At 36.3% G+C, this 19,239-nt stretch overlaps 1 protein-coding gene across 1 annotated transcript in view; it reads right to left on the reverse strand.

Annotated features, from left to right (window-relative positions):
* MYO3A (myosin IIIA) overlaps positions 1–19,239 on the reverse strand; it is a 196,015-nt gene that overhangs the window by 34,302 nt on the left and 142,474 nt on the right. The window contains exons 23-29 of the mRNA XM_081149403.1: positions 14,254–14,333; positions 13,694–13,771; positions 11,170–11,375; positions 8,201–8,312; positions 5,808–5,970; positions 4,081–4,204; positions 1,044–1,977 (exon numbers count right to left, since the gene is read on the reverse strand). Of these exons, the coding sequence (XP_081005529.1) occupies positions 1,044–1,977; positions 4,081–4,204; positions 5,808–5,970; positions 8,201–8,312; positions 11,170–11,375; positions 13,694–13,771; positions 14,254–14,333 (1,697 nt within the window). The remainder of the gene's footprint in view (positions 1–1,043; positions 1,978–4,080; positions 4,205–5,807; positions 5,971–8,200; positions 8,313–11,169; positions 11,376–13,693; positions 13,772–14,253; positions 14,334–19,239) is intronic.

The following is a 19,239-nucleotide window of genomic DNA, read 5'->3' on the forward strand; positions in this document are numbered from 1 at the left end:
CCAAGGGAAAAGAGGATTGCTTAAAATATATATATATAACAGGAAGGGCCAGGTAAATTAATCAATGGCATATCTCTACTCCCAGCTACAAGTTGGCGATCTTTGGACCACACCTCTAACACTCAGGCATGTCCAAGGGCAGGTACTGCACTTTCTCGACAAATCAGTGGAGTTCAGGGGCTCAGGAGTGTTCGCTGATCCTTCTGTGAACTAACCATTATGACACTTCTATGATTTCATACTCTATTGACTACCCTGGTAGTTCATAACAATTTATAATGTGCATTTTAGAAATCATCTAGTTAAAATCCTTCACTTTCCGAAAGAAAATAAAAGTGCTAATACATACAGTGATTTCTTAAGGTCATACACATAGAGAGGCCAGGAACTGGAAGCGGCATTTAGGGGAGCCAGTCCCTGTGATCTCTCCATAGAGATTTTCAGAACTCCGCGTGCACCCATGAGAAGCCCTGAGGCCCACCGCTCCCTTCTAGAAACAGCTGAGACATGTCCACTAATGTCAGGCCATACTCTCCAAGAGGGAGTTTCTCTTGGTGGTTTTTCTTTACGGTTCCTCCCTGTCATGATGTAACATGTAGACTTTCAGCTTCGCTGCATGTGTGCCTCAGTACGGCTACATATCGATTTTCGATACCTGCTTATGTCTTCTCAAAATCTGGGGCAAAAAAGCACAGACTTTAAAAAATGTAGAAAACCTTTTTTTTTTAAAGACTATACTGAAAGATCTCAGACACAGAAACTTGCATTGTCAAATGCCAGCATGTTTAAGTTGTATAAACCAATGACTAGTCTTACTACTCAAGAGTTCTATCATATTTTACACTATTTTATAGTAGCAAATTGTTTCAAAACTTATGCAAAGGTGAATATCACAGCCCTTGAGATACTTTATTAAAAGGATTTGCAGTCTCATAAAAATGGATGAAACAATATGTCAGTTATTAATGAACTCTGCGTTTAATTCAGTTATTGTGTAGTTCCCGGAGATGTGTACTAGCAAACGAATCTGCTTCTTTACGTACCTGTTTTGAAAACACTGCCAAATCACACGCCTCTTTTTCCGAAATCGCTCTTGAGTCTTTACCATTCCTCATCTTGCTATTACAGGATTCCTCGTGTTTGGTGGAACAGGAATACAAGTTGTGAGTATTTCTTGCTACGTCTGTGGTTGCTGGAACGATCTTTGGGTTTTTCAAGGAAGCCCTCCTGTCCTTCCTCAACTGCTGCCGTCTCTTGTAACCCCGGTACCTGCTCTGGATGAACAGCGCTGCCTTCGCTTCTTCGTCCTGGGCCCGTGTGCACGGCTCAGCTTGACTCCCTTGGCGTGTGCACGGTTCAGCTTGACTCCCTTGGGCCATCCCGTGCCTCAGGCGGCTTCTCTGAGGGCTGCATATGGGAGCATTCTGGGTCACCACAGACGTCTTCTTTTCTTTCCCCTTGTTGTCTGCATTTTGATAAACCGACCTTTGGCTCAGACCAGGCTGCAAAGGTTTTTTAAAAGGCGGCTGCTTCGTTTCATTCTCAGCCAACCACAGTCCTGGGGAGCTCAGCCTTTCCGACAGGGCCTTCCTTTCTAGGCACACTGCTTTCGAGTCTTCAGAATTCCTTTCCTCTGCGTAGCTCTGATAGTAACTCTGGATCACGGTGCCCTCCCGGTCCTCTTGGCTTATTTTACAGCTCCCTTCCAGGTCTTGCGTAGACTTCTGTTTGGGGCTTACTTCTGTCCAAGGGTCCCCCACCAGGTACAATTCTTGTTTAGCCTCTTCCCCATACACATTGTTCAGTTTCTTCTGAGTGTGATACCCTCTGTTGTTCCTTTCCGCGGCGCTAGCGGCTTCCCCTTCAGCCCTGAGAGTGGAAGTCTTCACTGCAGACGTGCCCCCTTGGTTATTCGGACCTGCGCTCACTCTTTCATTAGAGGCCGCACGGTCTGTCTGTTTCTTCACAAAAGCTTCCCTGTGTAAAACATATTGCACCTAAATATATGATAATAAACTAGAGCTTATTAGCTCTTTTGGCAAGAGCCACAAGCTACGTAATGTCGGAAGAAGAGCAAAAGGGACAAAAAAACCCTGAAAATAAAAACTTACAAAGTCACATTAATCACGTGGTTGTCTGGTGGGAACGTAAATTGGTGCAGCCACTGTGGAAAACACTAGGGAGGTTACTCAAAAAATTAAAAGTAGTGTTACCACTTAATCCAGTAATACCACTTCTAGGTATTTATTCAAAGGAAATCAAACCATTATGTTAACGAGATTATCTGTACTCCCATGTTTACTGAAGCATTATTCACAATAGACAAGATATGGAAATAACCTAAGTGCCCATCAATGGGTGAATGGCATATGTATACAATGGAGTATTACTCAGCCATAAGAAAGGAGGAAATCCTGCCATTTGTGACAACACGGATGAAACTTGAGGGAATTTTGCTAAGTGCAATAAACCAAACAGAGAAAGACAAATACTTCATGGTATCACTTATATGTGAATCTAAAAAGAGAAAAAAGTCAAACTCATAGAAACAGAGGCTAGAAGAGCGGTTGCCAGGAGTGGGAGAGGTTGGTAAAAGGATACAGACTTTCAGCTATAATATAAATAAGGTCCAGGGATCTAACGTAAAACATGATAACTATAGTTGATAATGCTATAGTGTATAATTAAATTTTTCTAAGAGAGTAGAACTCAAGTGTTCTCACCCAATAAAGAAAAAAACAGAAAACGTGATGTGAGATGATGAACATGTTATGTAACTAGAGGATCCTTCCACAATGTATGCATATATAAAATTATCACAGTGTACGCTTCAAATATCTTACAATTTTATATGTCAGTTATACCTTCATAAAGCTGAAATTTAAAAAAATGAATGTTTTGAAGATCTAATATATAGCATGGTGACCATTAATACTGCATTATATACTTGAAAGTTGCTAGAGAGTAGTTCTTAAATGTTCTCAGTACACACACAGTTGTAATTATTGAGATGATGGAAATGCTAACTGACCCTATTGTAATCATTTCACAATATACATATGTATCAAATCATCATGTTGTACATCTTAAACTTACACAATGTGATATGTCAATTAAATCTCAATAGATTTTGGGGAAAAAATGATGAGAGGCCTGAGGTTGGAGCTGGAATGATCTTTATCTCCCTGAAGAACCACTTAGTCATCTTTCCATCAATTCAAGTTTTACCACTTAGGCAAAAACCAGGTATTTTTCCCTTCCCCTAATCCTTACCAACCAAGGCAGGGTTCCCTCTTCCTAGAGCATCATCCTGATATGCTAGGGTTATGGGTTTGATTCCCAGTCAGGGCACATACAAGAATCAACCAATGAAGGCATCAACAAGTGGAACCTCTCTTTTTCTCTCTCCCCTTTCTTCTCTCTCTCTCAAATCAATAAAAAAAAAAAAATAGGAAAGTTAACTCATGTTACTAGAATCATGTATTTATCGGTTATATTTCTTTTCCGCAACACTGTGAACAATTTGAGATAAGATTTTTGTCTTGTTTATCTATGTGTCCCAACGCCTAGCATAAAGCCGGCTGCATAAACGAATTCAGGTGGGTCTGCAGATACGCTCTCAGATATACATGTATGGAGGTGCGAGAGGGCAAAGGGCAAAGGTGCTAGGCTTTGTAGATTAGATTATGATTTAGGAGCCAATGGCTTGTTGGCTATTAAGGTCATGGGAATGAATGAGAGAGCCCAGGGACAATATTTAGATGTGACAGAGAATTTAAATATGAGGAGAGGAGAAGGAATTAGCAAAGGACACTCAGAATTAGGGGCAGAAACGTAGAGAGAAGTGTGGCAGAAGCTAGGAAGAAAAAAATTGAGAAAGTGTAATCATCGCCGTGAAATGCCAGCGAGCTCCACGGAAGGATATAAAACTCGGAAATGGGCGCGAGTGTTCACTGACATTTAATGCACCAGTATTAGGAACCTGGCTGGGTACAAGAAAGGCTGTGAACTTTGCTTGGTAACTTTACAGATCTGAAAACTCTATAGTATCAAAATGGTATGCAAATGACAGTAATATACCTTTTATTTTCAAAGTTTTTCTTGTAGTCAAATTCCTGGTCATGAGCCGGAATGGTTGTTACGGCTGTGTTTTTGGTGTTAACCATTTCTTTTCTTTGTTTCCTGGCTAGAAGTCCTCTTGCAGCTGAAACATATAAGGCCCAGAGTAGTGTTAGTCCTAATAAATAAAAGACCATTATTTAAACGAGTAGAAACAAATGTGTTTTTTGGCCATCCATGTCAAAGAGGAAAATGAAATTAAAGACTCCAAATAGAACGTGTTCATAAAAAAATATGGGACTCATTTGTAAGACTCTCCTAGATGACAAGCTATAGCAAGAAAATGATTGAAGTACCTTCTGTATTAAGGAGAGTACAAAGATGAAACAGAAATTATAGAAATGAGTGAAACTAATAAAAAAAGACAAAATGTACTCTTTTGCCTAAGATCTGCTAATAATTATTTTCCTTTGATTTATGCCATGTTAACTTAATCATGGGAGAAAGCCCCTATTACCTAAATATATGTTTTGGATCTTTTGGCCAATTAACCCTGGAGCCAGATATTTTTCAGAAATCAGATTTAAACGTGTTTTTTTCTTTTTTAAAGAAAGGCAAATCAGAACAAATAACATACATTTTGTAACACTCTCCATGCCAGGGCAGCATTCCATAATCCAACGCTAATCCTTCTGTAGAATAACACCATATTTTTTAAGTGGGATGAATAAAGGACTGTAAAAATTAGGTCATATTTCACTTTCAAATGAATTAAGAAAAATCTTTTTGTCATCATTTTATAAATTTTGGAATTGTGGGTAAGGAATTAGATCCTAAACTACAGGGTTTGCATTTTGATGTCCTGGTGAGAAGTAAAGGGCTTAAAATTCCAAGAGATATTGAGCCTTTGTGGATTGACAGAACTAGGCCTGGAGCATGCATCTCCTGAATGTAAGTTAGCTATTCTGCCCATCACATCAGTGTCCTTCAGAGCACAGGTTGGAAATCAATAGTGGATCCTAAAATCAATCTAGTGGGCTCAATCTAGCGCCTAAAAATAAAATAAAATAAACCAGAATAGAAAATGTGAGAGTGTACTGCTTGTAGTATGTGTGGGTATCAGGTTACAGAGTAAAATACGTTTTTTACTATGGATGTTCAGTCAAAAATTTTGGAAAGATACTTTACTAAGCCATAACAGGTTCTAAGTATAGTTTCCTACAGAAAAATGGAAAGCAAAATCCAAAGTCTATGAATTCATTTTAATAAAAATTTTTGAAATATGGTTCTAAATATTATTTTCCTACAGTTAATAGAAAGAAATGAATGCCATTTAAAATGAAATTTAATGAAATTGTCAAAAATTATGGCAAGTATAACCTTTGGAATAAAGTAGGACAAATCTTATTGTCCAATGGGTTATAATAATATGATACTTGAGACCTATAATTAATTCAATCACTTGCCCTGTCTTGTAGGATAGGTCAATTGTGTTTAATACTTGACAGAAAATGTAATAATTAAATTATTTTATTTAAAGCAAAACATTTATTCAAGTATTAAAAGTGTCAATCACTAAAACAATCTGATTTAGATTCAGTGTAGAGAAAGTGTCAAGGTAAGAGAGTCTGGAATTAAACATGGAAGCTACATAAGAATAGGAAGTTTGTATATAAGATTTTGTTTGATTTCCATATCTAAACATAACATTATATTTTGTTACACTGTGAGACAGTCTGAGTGATTACCTGACTGTATTATTATAGCGCTCTTTTTCCTTTTTTCTTGTATCTTTTGGTACCTTCTTGAACCCAAGAATCCTCTGACACAGGCTTGAATCAAAATAAGCTTGTCAATGGCTTCCTTTCGCATTAAATTTAACTGTTCCACATGATAATATTTAAGAAACACCTTAAAAGAATTAAAATAAAATACAAATAAAACTAAGGCACACAGATGTGAAGCAGTCTTGTGCTATGCTTTGAAGAATGGATTATATTTGAAATGTTTTTAGATTTTAGAGAGCACTATCTTACACTTCTTTGGCCTGGGTGTTGCTCTAACAATAAATCATACTGTTTATTTGCAATGGGTAACTAGGTCTTGTTGGGTGGGCCAGTAAGAGTGGAGGATGTTGAGCTCTTGTATCAAGGGTTTTAGCATCATATACTCTGAGCAAAGATAATTTTTATGCTTTTACCTTTTAGAAAAAGATTGTATTTCCCAAATGTAAAAATCTTACAAATATATTTGTAAGACAGAAAACAATTACAGTTATAGCAGTTCACTTATTAACTGTTTATTGAGACCTATTATTTGTACTTATCTGCTGGGGATACAAAGGTGGGTAAGTAGGTGCGCTGTCCTTCAGGGGCTCTAATGTTGTCAGTGGAGGGCAGAATCAACAACTTTCTCACTAGACCCAGTGACCACCATGGAGAAAGGAGGGCTGACTTCTGTCCATTTTAAAATCAAAATGAATTCCAGCGACAGACGAGCCTGAAGGCCTGGAGATGTTCTCACCTGAAAGTTTTCAACTCTCCCCAGGAAATAAGGTTTTCCCCCTCTTCTTTTAATGGCTACATTTTCTAATGAAATTCACCTCAAAGAGAGTTTACCAAATCCACTAAAAAAGTCACTTAAATTCAAATTGAACAGCTGAGTCATGACACCTGGTAACCCCGACTCCAAAATTCTCTCAGCATTCCATTACTTCAAAGCTTGGCCCCACAGGCAAACAGTTAGCATTACACGTTTTGATTGAAGTGAGTTTTAATTTCTACAGGACTCTAGATGTTAATATATTTAGTCCATTCTACTGTTGACAATTCATTTAAAATTCAATCTGTTTAAAAAGGTCATCATTTTTTTGAGCAGCATTAGAAGTGTTTTTATATTGAATACTTTCATCCATCTTAATGAATTGGAAAAGGTGATGTGGAAAAATACAAATAGCTTTAAAATGCTACTCAAATATCATGCAGAACTGAAACTGCAAAGGGCCTTTTTACAAGTTAAAACTCCATTTGGAGTTAGGCATGTGTTTCGGACCAGGAATCATGAGATTTCAGCCTGAAAAAACTCATCTTTGAGAGCATCTAAAAGAAAAGGGTATGAATAAAAAACACACTTTTTTATTGCTCAGAATTCTCCCTTACTAATTACTACAGTAGACGTAGATTACTGAACAGGCAGGACTCAGTTGAAGATAAACACTGAAGCAAGTTCCTTAAACTGTTACAGGACCAACTTCTCTTCTGAGCATTACAAAAATTCTCTCCTACACCTCCCACCCGCAAGGCACAACTGATACAAATTTCTTTGCAATCGTGGAAGTTTGTGTCAGTCTGTCTGTGGCGTGGCTCACGGTGGTTGCTCTTGAGAGGTCAATCCATGAGTTCTTCTTTTCTTTAGCTTGGCTCCGTTCTGCATCCTTCCCCCGTGATACGTGTAGTGTGCCCCTAGCCGGTACCCTGCTCATCTCCTTATGCCCATCCTGAAGTGCTCTGAGGGTGTATGCGAAGCCCAATGCATCCCTTCTCCACACGGCCACACGTCTTAGTTCCATATCCAAAACTGGTTATGATTTTATTACTTCATTCTCTAAGGGGTTAAACAAGCTAAGATCTCACAGGCTCTCAAATCTAATACACGAGCATACCAATATCCAAACATGTACAGCAAGTCTAGTAATAATGGTGAATATTTCACTCTGGATAAATGTCGTTTGTCATACAAGATTTGAGAATTAGGAAAACAAAAGAAAACAAAATCCTGTTTAGATCATTTTGATTCTCTATAGCTTTTCGATTATATTTGGTGGTAATAACAATGAAAATGTATCAGTCTGTTTTCAACACTATTTGAAGTGAAGTATACTCACTATAATTCCATCTTCATTTGGATAAGCCTTCAAGATAAATTTTTCTTGAATTTCTTAAAAGAAAACTTTATGAGAGCAACGTGTTTAATTTTGCTGAAGAAAACCTTTATGAATATATCAGTTTACTTACCCTATGTTAAAGCTAAGGTTCTGTAACATAAAAAGCTTAACATTTTCAATCAATGTAAAATGTTATAATTCTCGGTAAATCCAAGATAATGATTAACTTTTGTCTTGAAAATTACACAGAAACCTTACTTTTGTTTTTCCAAGAGCCCAGTTATCAAGACCAGCTTTTTCCAGAATGGCAGCACAGGTGTCAGGGCTCACTGCGGGCTCCTCACTCCACTTGTAGCAGAGAACATGGTACCTGTAAGCGAGAGGGAAGGCTGGTTAGCATTTCGCAAAGCTCCCGCGTCTCAGAGCCCGGGGACGCTCCCCTGCTCTGCGCAGGGGAGGGAGGAGAATTCCCGGATTCAACGCAGGGGGTCCTTTAGGCCTCCCCAGAACAGCTCTGGAGTGGACTGAATTCCAGACCGACACAAATCTGGTCCAGTCTATTTGTATAAATTTGAGCATTGTTTTCTCAGTTTAGTGACTGCTTTCAACACTTAACACTGAAATCCTCAACAAAAACTCCACTGGAACAAAATAAACAAACAAAATAAAAAGACTCATAGAAACAGAAAACAGGCTGACAGCTGTTAGAGGGAAGCAGGGTGGGGAGACTGGGTGAAAAAAGTGAAAGGATTAAAAAAACAAACCCAAACTCACAGACACAGACAGCACTATGGTGGTTACTAGAGGGAAGGATTGGGGGGGGGGGGGCAGAGAGAAGAGCGTGAAGGGGGGATAAATGGTGACAGAGGAGGCTTGACTTGGGGTGGTGAACACACAATACAATATACAGATGATGTATTATAGGATTGTACACTTGAAACCTATGTAATTTTATTAACCAATGTCACCCCAATAAATTAAATGAAAATTAACAAAAATTATCTGGGCATTTTTTTAAAATACTTTTCTCTGGGCATTATAAGCAGAAGGACCGCAGTGGCAGGAAGCAGAGGGAATGATTTCATTCATTTTTTTTCCACCTTCACCAAAATATTGGAAGCTGATCTTAAAATTGACGAAGGGGTTTTAATTCTATGCAAGCTTCCCACTACTGTATGCACACCTTCTATTGCTGATTGAGCCTCAAATCCAGGCATGTGTTCTGACCAGGAATCAAACCAGGAACTTTTTGGTGCATGGGACAACGGCCGACCAACTGAGCCACCCCAGCCAGGGCTACGGCTCTGATCATTTTAACTGGATTGTTAATTCTTGAAGATCAAGCCTGCACTTTAAAGTTTTAAAATTCAGTGTTTCCCACAGTGATTAGCACGGTGACTTATACATTAAAAAGTCACTAAAATATAAGGATGCTTACATTAATATTATATTAATGTTATTTATATTAATATTTAAGCAAGTTCAAGATCTACTCTTCTCCTAAAATTGAAAAATATGGTAAGGTCAAATTTTTACTTAAAATTTGAAAGTCCTTTTCATCAAGTACTTTTGGGTTGCCTGCTTTCATGTACAGAACCTTTCATGTACAGAATGGAGACTTTACTTAATGGCCAATAAGAAATTACAATATTTTTTATTTCTTAGTTTTGGATGTAAAATTGGGTCTGCTCTGTGAGAAGTGAAGTCAGTGATTACATGCTGGCTGTGCTTCTGAACTCTAAAACTTGAAGTTTTAAAGTCTGTCTTAAACTGCTATAAAGAATTTGCCAGTATGAAAGTCACCATATTTTAGTAATTTTGTGCTCCATCATAACAAAGTGGTAGGGTTTTCTTTATTTCAAGGTGCTCCAGTTGAATACCTCTCTTTTCTTTCCTAGGCCTCTAAGAAAAAAACAGGAACTACCATGAATTACTGAAAATATGAAAGTTTGTAAAAAGAATTAAAATTCTCATTTCACTTAGTAAGGGTATTGGTTACCCTAAGTAAAAGAATGCTTGACACAAGACCATGTTTTGTTCTGCTATTGTGGGGTTTTTTGGGGGGAGGGGTGTTAGAAATCACAGTTCCTCGTGCAATCACAAAACTTTGTTTTGTTCTTAATACTAATTGATAAACTTGGAAAAAGCCAGAGAATGTTACATATGGAGAATTCCTCAAATGCTAGGTTTTACCTAAAAATTATAATAGACTTCACTTTGAAAACGGAAACTCCAAGTTTAATTGGCTAATACAAATCATAAAATTGATACATATAAAAAACATGAGCATTTAGCCCTGGACGGTTGGCTCAGTTGGTTGGAGCATTGTCCCGTACGCCAAAAGGTTGCAAAGTTCGATTTCCGGTCAAGGCACATACATAGGTTGCAGGTTCGATTCCCAACTGATCACTTCGATGTTTCTCTTTCTCTCTCTCTCTCTCTCAAAAACTCAATGCAAGCATATCCTCGGGTGAGGATTTAAAAAAATGAGCTTTTAAAATATTAAACATATAAGATACTGAATCTCTGTATCACCAGTAATGTATTAACAAAATCTATTTAATCTGTAGTTTAGTTCCTTTTACATTAATCTCCAGTATCAGAAAGGACTCCTTACACCCTTTATGTATCTTAAATCACCTTTAGAGATACTATCTCGTTTGATTCTTATAACAATTCTATCAGGCAGTCATGGCAGATTTAGTAGATGAGGAAATTGAGGTTCCATATAGGCCACTGCTGACATTGTAGGCCTGGTAATTATTTGTTGCTGGGTGCTGTCCTGTGCATTTTCAGGTGTTTAGAAAGATCCCCGGTCTCTACCCACTGGATGCCAGCAGCCATGCTTCCCATCCCACCAGCTGTGACAACCCAAAACATCTTCAGACATTAACAAATGTCGTTTGAGGGCAAAATCTCCCCTCACTGAGAATCACTGGTGTAGGCCATTGTCACACAGCGAGTGGCAGAACTAGGACGATAATCGGACAGAAGCTCCGGCCTCTCAATCACGCTGCCTGTGACAGGTACCCTGTGCTGTCACGGAGGAACTTCCAGCTCCAGTTCACAGTTACCTTCTTTTCAAAAAATAATCTTTAGCATGAACAAAATGCTTCCTTCCTAGAACACTTAAGTATTGTTTCTTATTGTTTCCTATAATTCTTCAGATATAAACTATATTTTTTGATATAAACTGCACATGGAAACTGAAAAAGAAATCCACATACCGCTTTATAAAGTTAGCAAAAAGTATCCGATGTGAGTATCCTAGCCTTCGAATTCTTGCTGTTTCCAGAATTCCTGTGTAGCGAAGCTGTAGCAGAACTTTCTCTTTGTCGTATTTTCTTGCCTGACGTTCATTATTTGGTTTGATGCAACGAACAAAATGAGGTTGGCCCACCACCATTTTAGATAACAAATCCATCAGGGAATACTATAATATGCAATAAAAATAAATTTCCTACTGTAGCGTGCAAAAGCTTATGAGCTTGTAGGTCTTATTATTATAAGAAAAATATCAAAAACTGAATATTACACATGCTTGTACTAATTCACAGTAAATGGAGGGAAATTTGTATTAATCACAATTTTATATATATCAGTTTTAAAAAGACAGATTTACTCATAAAAATGAAAAATGTAGAGGCAGTAACTAGGAAGTTAGCTATTAAAAGGTTGCCTATAAATTCTAAAGACAACTTTAATTAATATATAAAATTATTTTTGATATAGCTTGTAAGTAATTATGTCCTCTCAGGGAAACTTGCCAGATTACGAAATTTAGGAACACAATCTACTTTCCTGCTTATACTACTAATTTCCTTATCTAGCCCTTTCTTTACAGAAAGAATAAAATTAAACACTTTAATCCCTGTCAGAATCATCTCCGCGTTTAAAACAGACTGATTAGTTAATGTAGTTTAATATATAGGACATAGTTACAAAAATAAGCAAATTCATTTAACTACTCTAACCTGCTCCAGTTTGATAATTTTCTTATTTATTTTAGAATTTTTAAAATCACACAGATGGGGAAACTCTGTTATGCAGCAATAACTTATTAAGACAGCAGCCAGTTTGCTAAGTATAATCAACTAGAAGCCAATTAACTAAATATATGACATACTGGGATAACCATGGTTCAATTAAAAGTGGAATCCCAGAAAACTAGTATGCTTAGATAACAAATCCATCAGGGAATGGATTTGTTGGCCAGGTAAAGAATGTGTTGACATCCATAGCTGCTGACAGCTGGATCTCTTTTCCTGCTGGAAGTCTGAGAGCCTGCAGTTGCAGAGCCAGAGCACACCAAGTGCTGGAACTGGGGAGTTGACACAGCACTGGATTTGCACGGCTTCCTCTTGGGCACTGAGGCTCAGATGTGATCTTCAAACGGCTGGGTCTGTTATTTTGGAGCCCTTTTCATTACATTTATCAGTGAGTCATCTTCCTTTAGCCATGCAAACATCTGCCAGGCAGCGGAGATACAAAGGTGATACTTGTGTCTGTTGGCCAGCTGAGCAAGAGCTTACTGCCATTTAGGAATCAGTTTTCCTTAGGGACCGGGGCAGAGTGTGACACTATGTTCATTCTTCTCTGCAGATGAAAAATAACTTCAAAAACACATTACACACTACATGAAATGATCTTCTATCAGTTTTCATTTCAGCCTGAAGAGTAAAATGATTTTATGACCTCATGGTTTAGGCATGCACACAGTGTTTGATGTTAACAATGGTCGTATGATAATAGTTTGGATAGTTCACTTAAAAAAAATAAAAATCTGGCTGTAAATACTGTCGGTGACTCAGATGTGCTGCAGTCCTGCTGAATGTATCAGCAGCAAACATGAGATACTAGCATTTAAATGTACTAGGTGCTACTCAGAGATGATGAAGCACACGAGGTCTGCTTTGAGCTTAGGACTTGAAAAATATTTAATAGAACTACCCAGGTATTTTTTTTTTTAAAGTATTTCATTATTCTGTTAGGGAACTGGGTTTATTTACTGAGCACTTACAGTAAATTTAACCCAACTCCTTTCCCCTCATTAAATTATACTACTAAGAATTTCCAAGTTTTAGGTGGTATTTTCTTCATGTTCACTGGCTGGCTAATGTAATTTTATCAGAGGAGATAAACAAGAACTGGAACCCATAATGAGAGCAGGGATATCTAGAGCTCTCCAGAGCTTCTTAATTCCCCTTTCTCCCTTATTGTCCAAACAGGAAAGGTCACCTTGAGCCTGTGCTAAGGACACAGTGACTCACTTCCGTGCCACGTTACTCTGCTTCCCTCATGTCCCTTCTCCTTGCTCCATTCCTTCACCAGTTCTATTTTTCTTTTGAGGTTTTCAGCTTACCTGTGTGCTGCGAGATACGGAATGGGAGTGGATACTCAACCTTGTCTCATCTAACCATCCTAAACTTATTCAGAGGGGGAAGGAGCATTGATAGTTATCACAGCATTGAATTAAAACCGCCTTTAAATTTTATACTGGTGGAAATGCACTTGCTTCTATGGACAAATTTTAACCCAGGTATGGACCTCCATTAAGATGGACCTAGTATACAGTACTTTTACAGAGTTTTTATAGTTTAATATAGCCTGTATCTAACAAATAGCAATTAAAGTACAGTAAAAATTCATTTTTTTGCTAATAGCACTCTGTGTTACTAGCTTTTGATCTGTCACTCTCATTTAGAATAAATAACATCCCTAAGCACAACGTATCGTAGTTTAATATCTTACTCTAAAATATGATGCCACTGTTTGTGTTTTCATGTTGGTCGTCTCTCTGGCATGACGTGTGGTTTGTCCGGTTTCACCCTAAGAAGACCAAGGGAGACAGTGATGCGTCAGTACTGATTGTGCTTTATGATCTACAGGGAGCACGTGGAATTTTCCTTCAGGTTATCATAGTCTATGCATTCAAATACCTAAAAAAACGTAATGTCATTGATATTTTTACTTTAAGGTAACTGATTAAGGTAATTGTTCAAAGTGTCATTGGGATTTGAGTTGGTCATGCACAGAATGTGAATATCTCTGACCTTAGCTAATACATTTTTAGTTGGCCTTAGTGTAACATTAAAACAAGCTATAAATGAAGAGTTAAGGATATATCAGAAATGCATGATTATTTTAGTGTATAGTGGTAATATGAACATAACATAAATATCTGTTTAAGCAGAAAACAAGATCAAAGGGAAAAAATGAAGAAAAAGACTTTACTTTTAGGAGCACACAAATATTGCCATTGTAAAGGTTAGATTCTTCGATTCACTGCCATGAAAAATGCATTTTCTTACCTTTGTCAGGTTGATTGATTTTTCTGAAGTTCTCATTTGATAGTTTATTATATTTTTAGTTTTAGAATGTGGCAGGTTACCTATGGGAATTTAGATGAAATTAATATACCTTTTAGAATCCTTAGTGGTTAGAAGATCTTCCCCATTTACTTGAATATTAAAATAAGTATTGTTGATCCCACAATATTCAGACTTACATGCTCAGTTAACTATTTATTGAGAAACTTAGAGATAAAATAATATTATGTGAACCTTTATATCAAAATTTTAATTCAGAAATTTAAAAAAAACAGTTTGGAGAATAGAAAGACAGAGGTAAGAGTTGGATTTCCTTTTAACTGCTACAAGATATGGGGTGATTATGATAAAAGAGTGATTTGTTTCTTTTTTTTGTGTTAAATGGCATCTGCGATTTTCTTTAACACAAAGATAAGCTTTATAAAGGGCCTTAAAAATCATGTGGATCATTAATTCATATGAAGAGGTTATAAGTGAATCAAGTCTGGCTGACAACACTGAACAATTTCAACCTAACATTCAGGAATCTGTGCCTGGTATGAGGGCTATATGAATGTTCACAACCCAAGGTCATGAAAAAATAATGGTATAGTGAAAAAATAATGACCTTGGAAGCCAGGAAGACCTGGGTTTGAATACTAGCTGTGGTACTTAAATTGTGTTACCTGTGGGTTACTCACTTAAGTCTCTGAGTTGTAGTTTGGATCCATAAAATGGGCATAATGATGCCTACCAACAGAATTTTGATGAAATATGATAGTATGTCACATGGTAGGCGTCTGAAAGTGTTAGTTCACTCCTCTCCCATCCCCCACCATGCACAATAAACTAACCACCCGCAATCCAACAGTTTATCATCTTAATAGAAATGTTCAAAATATCTCCAGAATTGAGTATCACTTCAGAAAGATCATTTCTTGTCACTCTCATTCTCTTAGGTGAAACAGAAGCTACATGTTTTTGGCAAATCCTTCACATTCATTGTGGTGGAGAAGGTGGCTCTGAGATGATGGTGCAGGGAACTCTGCCTGGGGTGTGGCTGGCAGTGCATCTGCTCTGTTCACAGAATTTGGATGAAATGTGAATTCCATTTTTATTCCAGGAAAAGTACTGAGAGGGGTCTGTGCAATGGCTTTTGTGCTGGGCTAACACTGCACACAGCACTGTCGCTCTTCAAATGGGAAACTTACTGAACACAGTAGGGTGGACAGAGACAGCAACAGATAATCTCCAGACAAGCACGTCAAGAATTTCAATTCGTATCATTACTATTAGCATTACCAGGTTGTTTTAGAAAAAAAATTACCACAGACTTGGAGATCTCTTAGAAGCATGATGAATATACAAAGTGTTGGTAGCCATTAATTAGGATAAACCCATTAATTAATAGATACTATTAGTGTTACCCAAATAAAAACTAAAATTTTAAGTTTATCTGAAAACTAAAAAACTAGAGGAAATTTAATAAAGGATTAATCATTTCACTTTAACAAAATTTATATACTAGTCATCAAATCATTTAAAAAAAATGAAAACTTTTAAAAAGTACATCTATGCATATCAATAAGAGCTAAAATTAGCATAAATCTTAAATTTAGAAAATATATCCAGTTTGCTTTTATAGCTGACCTAATGAACAAACCTATGATAAACCAAACAAGAAATGTGAGCTGCAAGGCATTGTGTTGTAATTTTACCTAATGATGACTGAACTCTTTCATATTTGAAGTCATACACGCAAAGGGCCATAGTAAATTTAGAATCTTGGATATAGCATAAACATAGGATTGAAGAATCTGCATTTTCAAGCCTACTTCTGTGGGGTAACATTGGAAAAGCTGCTTAGCACTTCCAAGACTCAATGTCTGGTCTGTAAAAGTAGTTCCTCCTCAGAGTGTTGTTATTAGGAGTAAATGAAAGTACTCGGCACAGTGGCTAGCACAGTGCAATTTTAAAACAAATGTATCTATTATTGTTGTTGTTGTTATTATTGCATGTTTACACATCTAAGTGAATATAAAGCCCATATGCTTTTGATAGTTTTGAGGTTCTGAGCTCCTGAACATTTTTCCACTACGAAGTTCTCTTCAACTGAAGAACTGTTCTACTGATAGTCAGGAGGCATAATGTAATATTGAGAACTTGGTCGCATGTTTTATAAGGATGAAAAACATGAAGTTAGATGCACAGGTGCTGTAGGTAGATACAGAAAGAGATAACAATTGTTAAAATAAAAACTGAATACTTTTGCTTCTGGGCAAGATAAAGTTAACACAGACTGGATTAACTGAAACAACTAAAAAAAAATACAAAATAATCCTTTCCATTTTTTAATTTGTGGTAAAATATACAAAACATAACATTTAGCATCTTAACCATTTTAAAGTGTATAGTTCAGTGTATTAAATACATTCATAATGTGCAACCATTACTGCCATCCATCTCCATAGCTCTTTTCACGTTCTAAAACTGAAACTCAATACCTGTTAAATACTAATTTCCCATTCTCTCATCCCCTTACCCCTGACAACCATTATTCTGCTTTCAGTCTCTATGAGTTTGACTACCTCATATAAGTGAAATCACACAGTATTTGTCTAGGAGAAACAGTTTTTATACATCGTAAATAAAGCAGTACAGGACACTGATCCCTGAGAGAGGGGGAATAAATGAGGTGAGCCCTCTGATTCCCCCCAGCATTCTCTGTCTGAAGAGGTTTTACACTGAAATGCAGAGAGGGGAACTCAGGTAAAGCCTGGGGACTAGAACAGATGCAACCAATAGAAAACAAATAACAAGATGGTAGAGTCAATTCAAATATATCATTAGGTACATTAAATATAAATGGTTTGATCACCACAATTAAAAGGCAGAGATTTTCAGATTGGATTTCAAAAAGCAAGACCCAACTATACGCTATCTACAAAAAACTCACTTTAAATATAAACACAAAAATAAGTTGAAATTGAAAGTATAAAAAATGTCATTCAACCACTAATCATAAGAAAGTTGAAGTCTCCATATCCTTTAGGCAAAGTAGACTTCAGAAAAAAGATTATTAGTAAGGATAAGAAGAGTCATTAAATAATAATAAAGAGGTCTATTCATCAAGAAAATAAAACAATTCTAAATTTTTATGCACCCAGTTATAGACCTTAAAAATATATGAAGCAGCCCTGGCTGGTGTGGCTAAGTTGGTTGGAGCATCATCCTGTACACCAAAAGGTCATGTGTTCAATTCGTGGTCAGGGCACATACCCAGATTTCAGGTTCCATCCCTAGCAGTAGTACATATAGAAGGCAACCGATCGATGTTTCTTTCTTATAGTACTGTTTCTCTCTCTCTCTCCCCCTTCTTCTCTGTCTAAAATCAATAAAAACATATCCTCAGGTGAGGATTAAAAATACATATAAATAAATAAATAATTAAAATGAAAGAAAAAATTGATAAATTGACAATTATAGCCAAGTATTTCAAAACCCCTCTCTCAGTAGTTGATAGAAGCAAGAGAAAGCCAGTAAAAATACAGAATATTTGAGCAATATTATCAAACAAGTTGACTTAATTGACATTTACAGAACACTACTTCTAACATCAGCAGAATATACATTATTTTCAAGTTCAAATGAAACATGAAACAAAATAGAGCATATTCTGGGCCATAAAAAATGTTTCAATAAAATTAAATGGATTAAATCATAGCTTTATGAGAACTACAGAATTAAATTAGAAGTCCATACAAAAGATATCTGGAAAATCCCAACATATTTAGAAATTAAATATAAGACTTGTAAATAACCCATATAAGTGCCTATATTAGAAAAGAATAAACATTTTCTTAAATCACTGATCTAAGCTTTTACCTTCTAACTTAGAAAAAAGACAAAATACCCAAAGTAAATAGAAGGAGGCAATAAAGATAAAAACAAATAAAAATCTACAAAATAGAAAGCAAAAACAACAGAGAATATCAATGAAACCATTAGCCAGTTCTTTGAGAATATTAATAAAACTGATGTTTCTGGAAAATCTATCGAGAATAAAATTAGTGAGGACACAAATTATCAATATCAGAAATGAGAGCTGATATAACTTCAAGATCTACAAATATTAAAAGGATATATATATAATCAACTTTATGTCAATAAATTTTATTACACAGATGAAATAGATTTCCTAAAAGACACAACCTACTAAAACTTATTAAAAACTGAAATAACTTAAATAGCCTTTTATTTATTAAAGAAATTGCATTTGTCGTTAAAAGCCTTCTCACAAAAAACTGTTTAGGCTCAGAAAGTTTCACAGGTGAATTCTACAAAGCATTTTAGAAAGAAATAATACTTTTCCTGAAAATTGAAGAGGAGGCAATACATCTCACTTCATTCTATGAGGCCAGTATTACCCTGATTCCAAAATCAGAAAAAATAATTAGAAGAAAACTACAGTCCAATATCCATGAACATAGGTACAAAAATTCTTAACAAAATGTTAGCAAACTGAATCAGGCAATACATTCAATATCCAATGCATCATGACCATGTTTTTTTCCTAGCAATAAGAAGTTGATATAACACTCACAAAATAATCGATGTAACTCACCATATTTACAGATTAAACAAAAAACAAGGAAAATAGCTCAGATGCAGAAAAAGAATTTGGCAAAATTCAAACATGCATGTCTGATAAAAACTCAGCAAACTAGGACTAGAAAGTAACTTCTTCCTGATAAAGAACATCTATAAAAAAACCTACAGCTAATGTCATACTTAATGGGGAAAAAATTGAATGCTTTTGACTCAAGATCAAGAATAAGGCAAGAATGTTCTTTTCTTGCCACTTTTAGTCAGCATTGGTGTGCAACCGGCAAGATGAAGAAATAAAAACTAAAGAGAATGGAACAGAAAGGGAAAACTCTTTATTCATAAATGACATGACCATCTAGTAGAACATCTTATCGAAATTAC

Source organism: Miniopterus schreibersii (assembly GCF_964146895.1).
Source record: "Miniopterus schreibersii genome assembly, chromosome: 1".
Taxonomy (NCBI): Eukaryota; Metazoa; Chordata; class Mammalia; order Chiroptera; family Miniopteridae; genus Miniopterus; species Miniopterus schreibersii.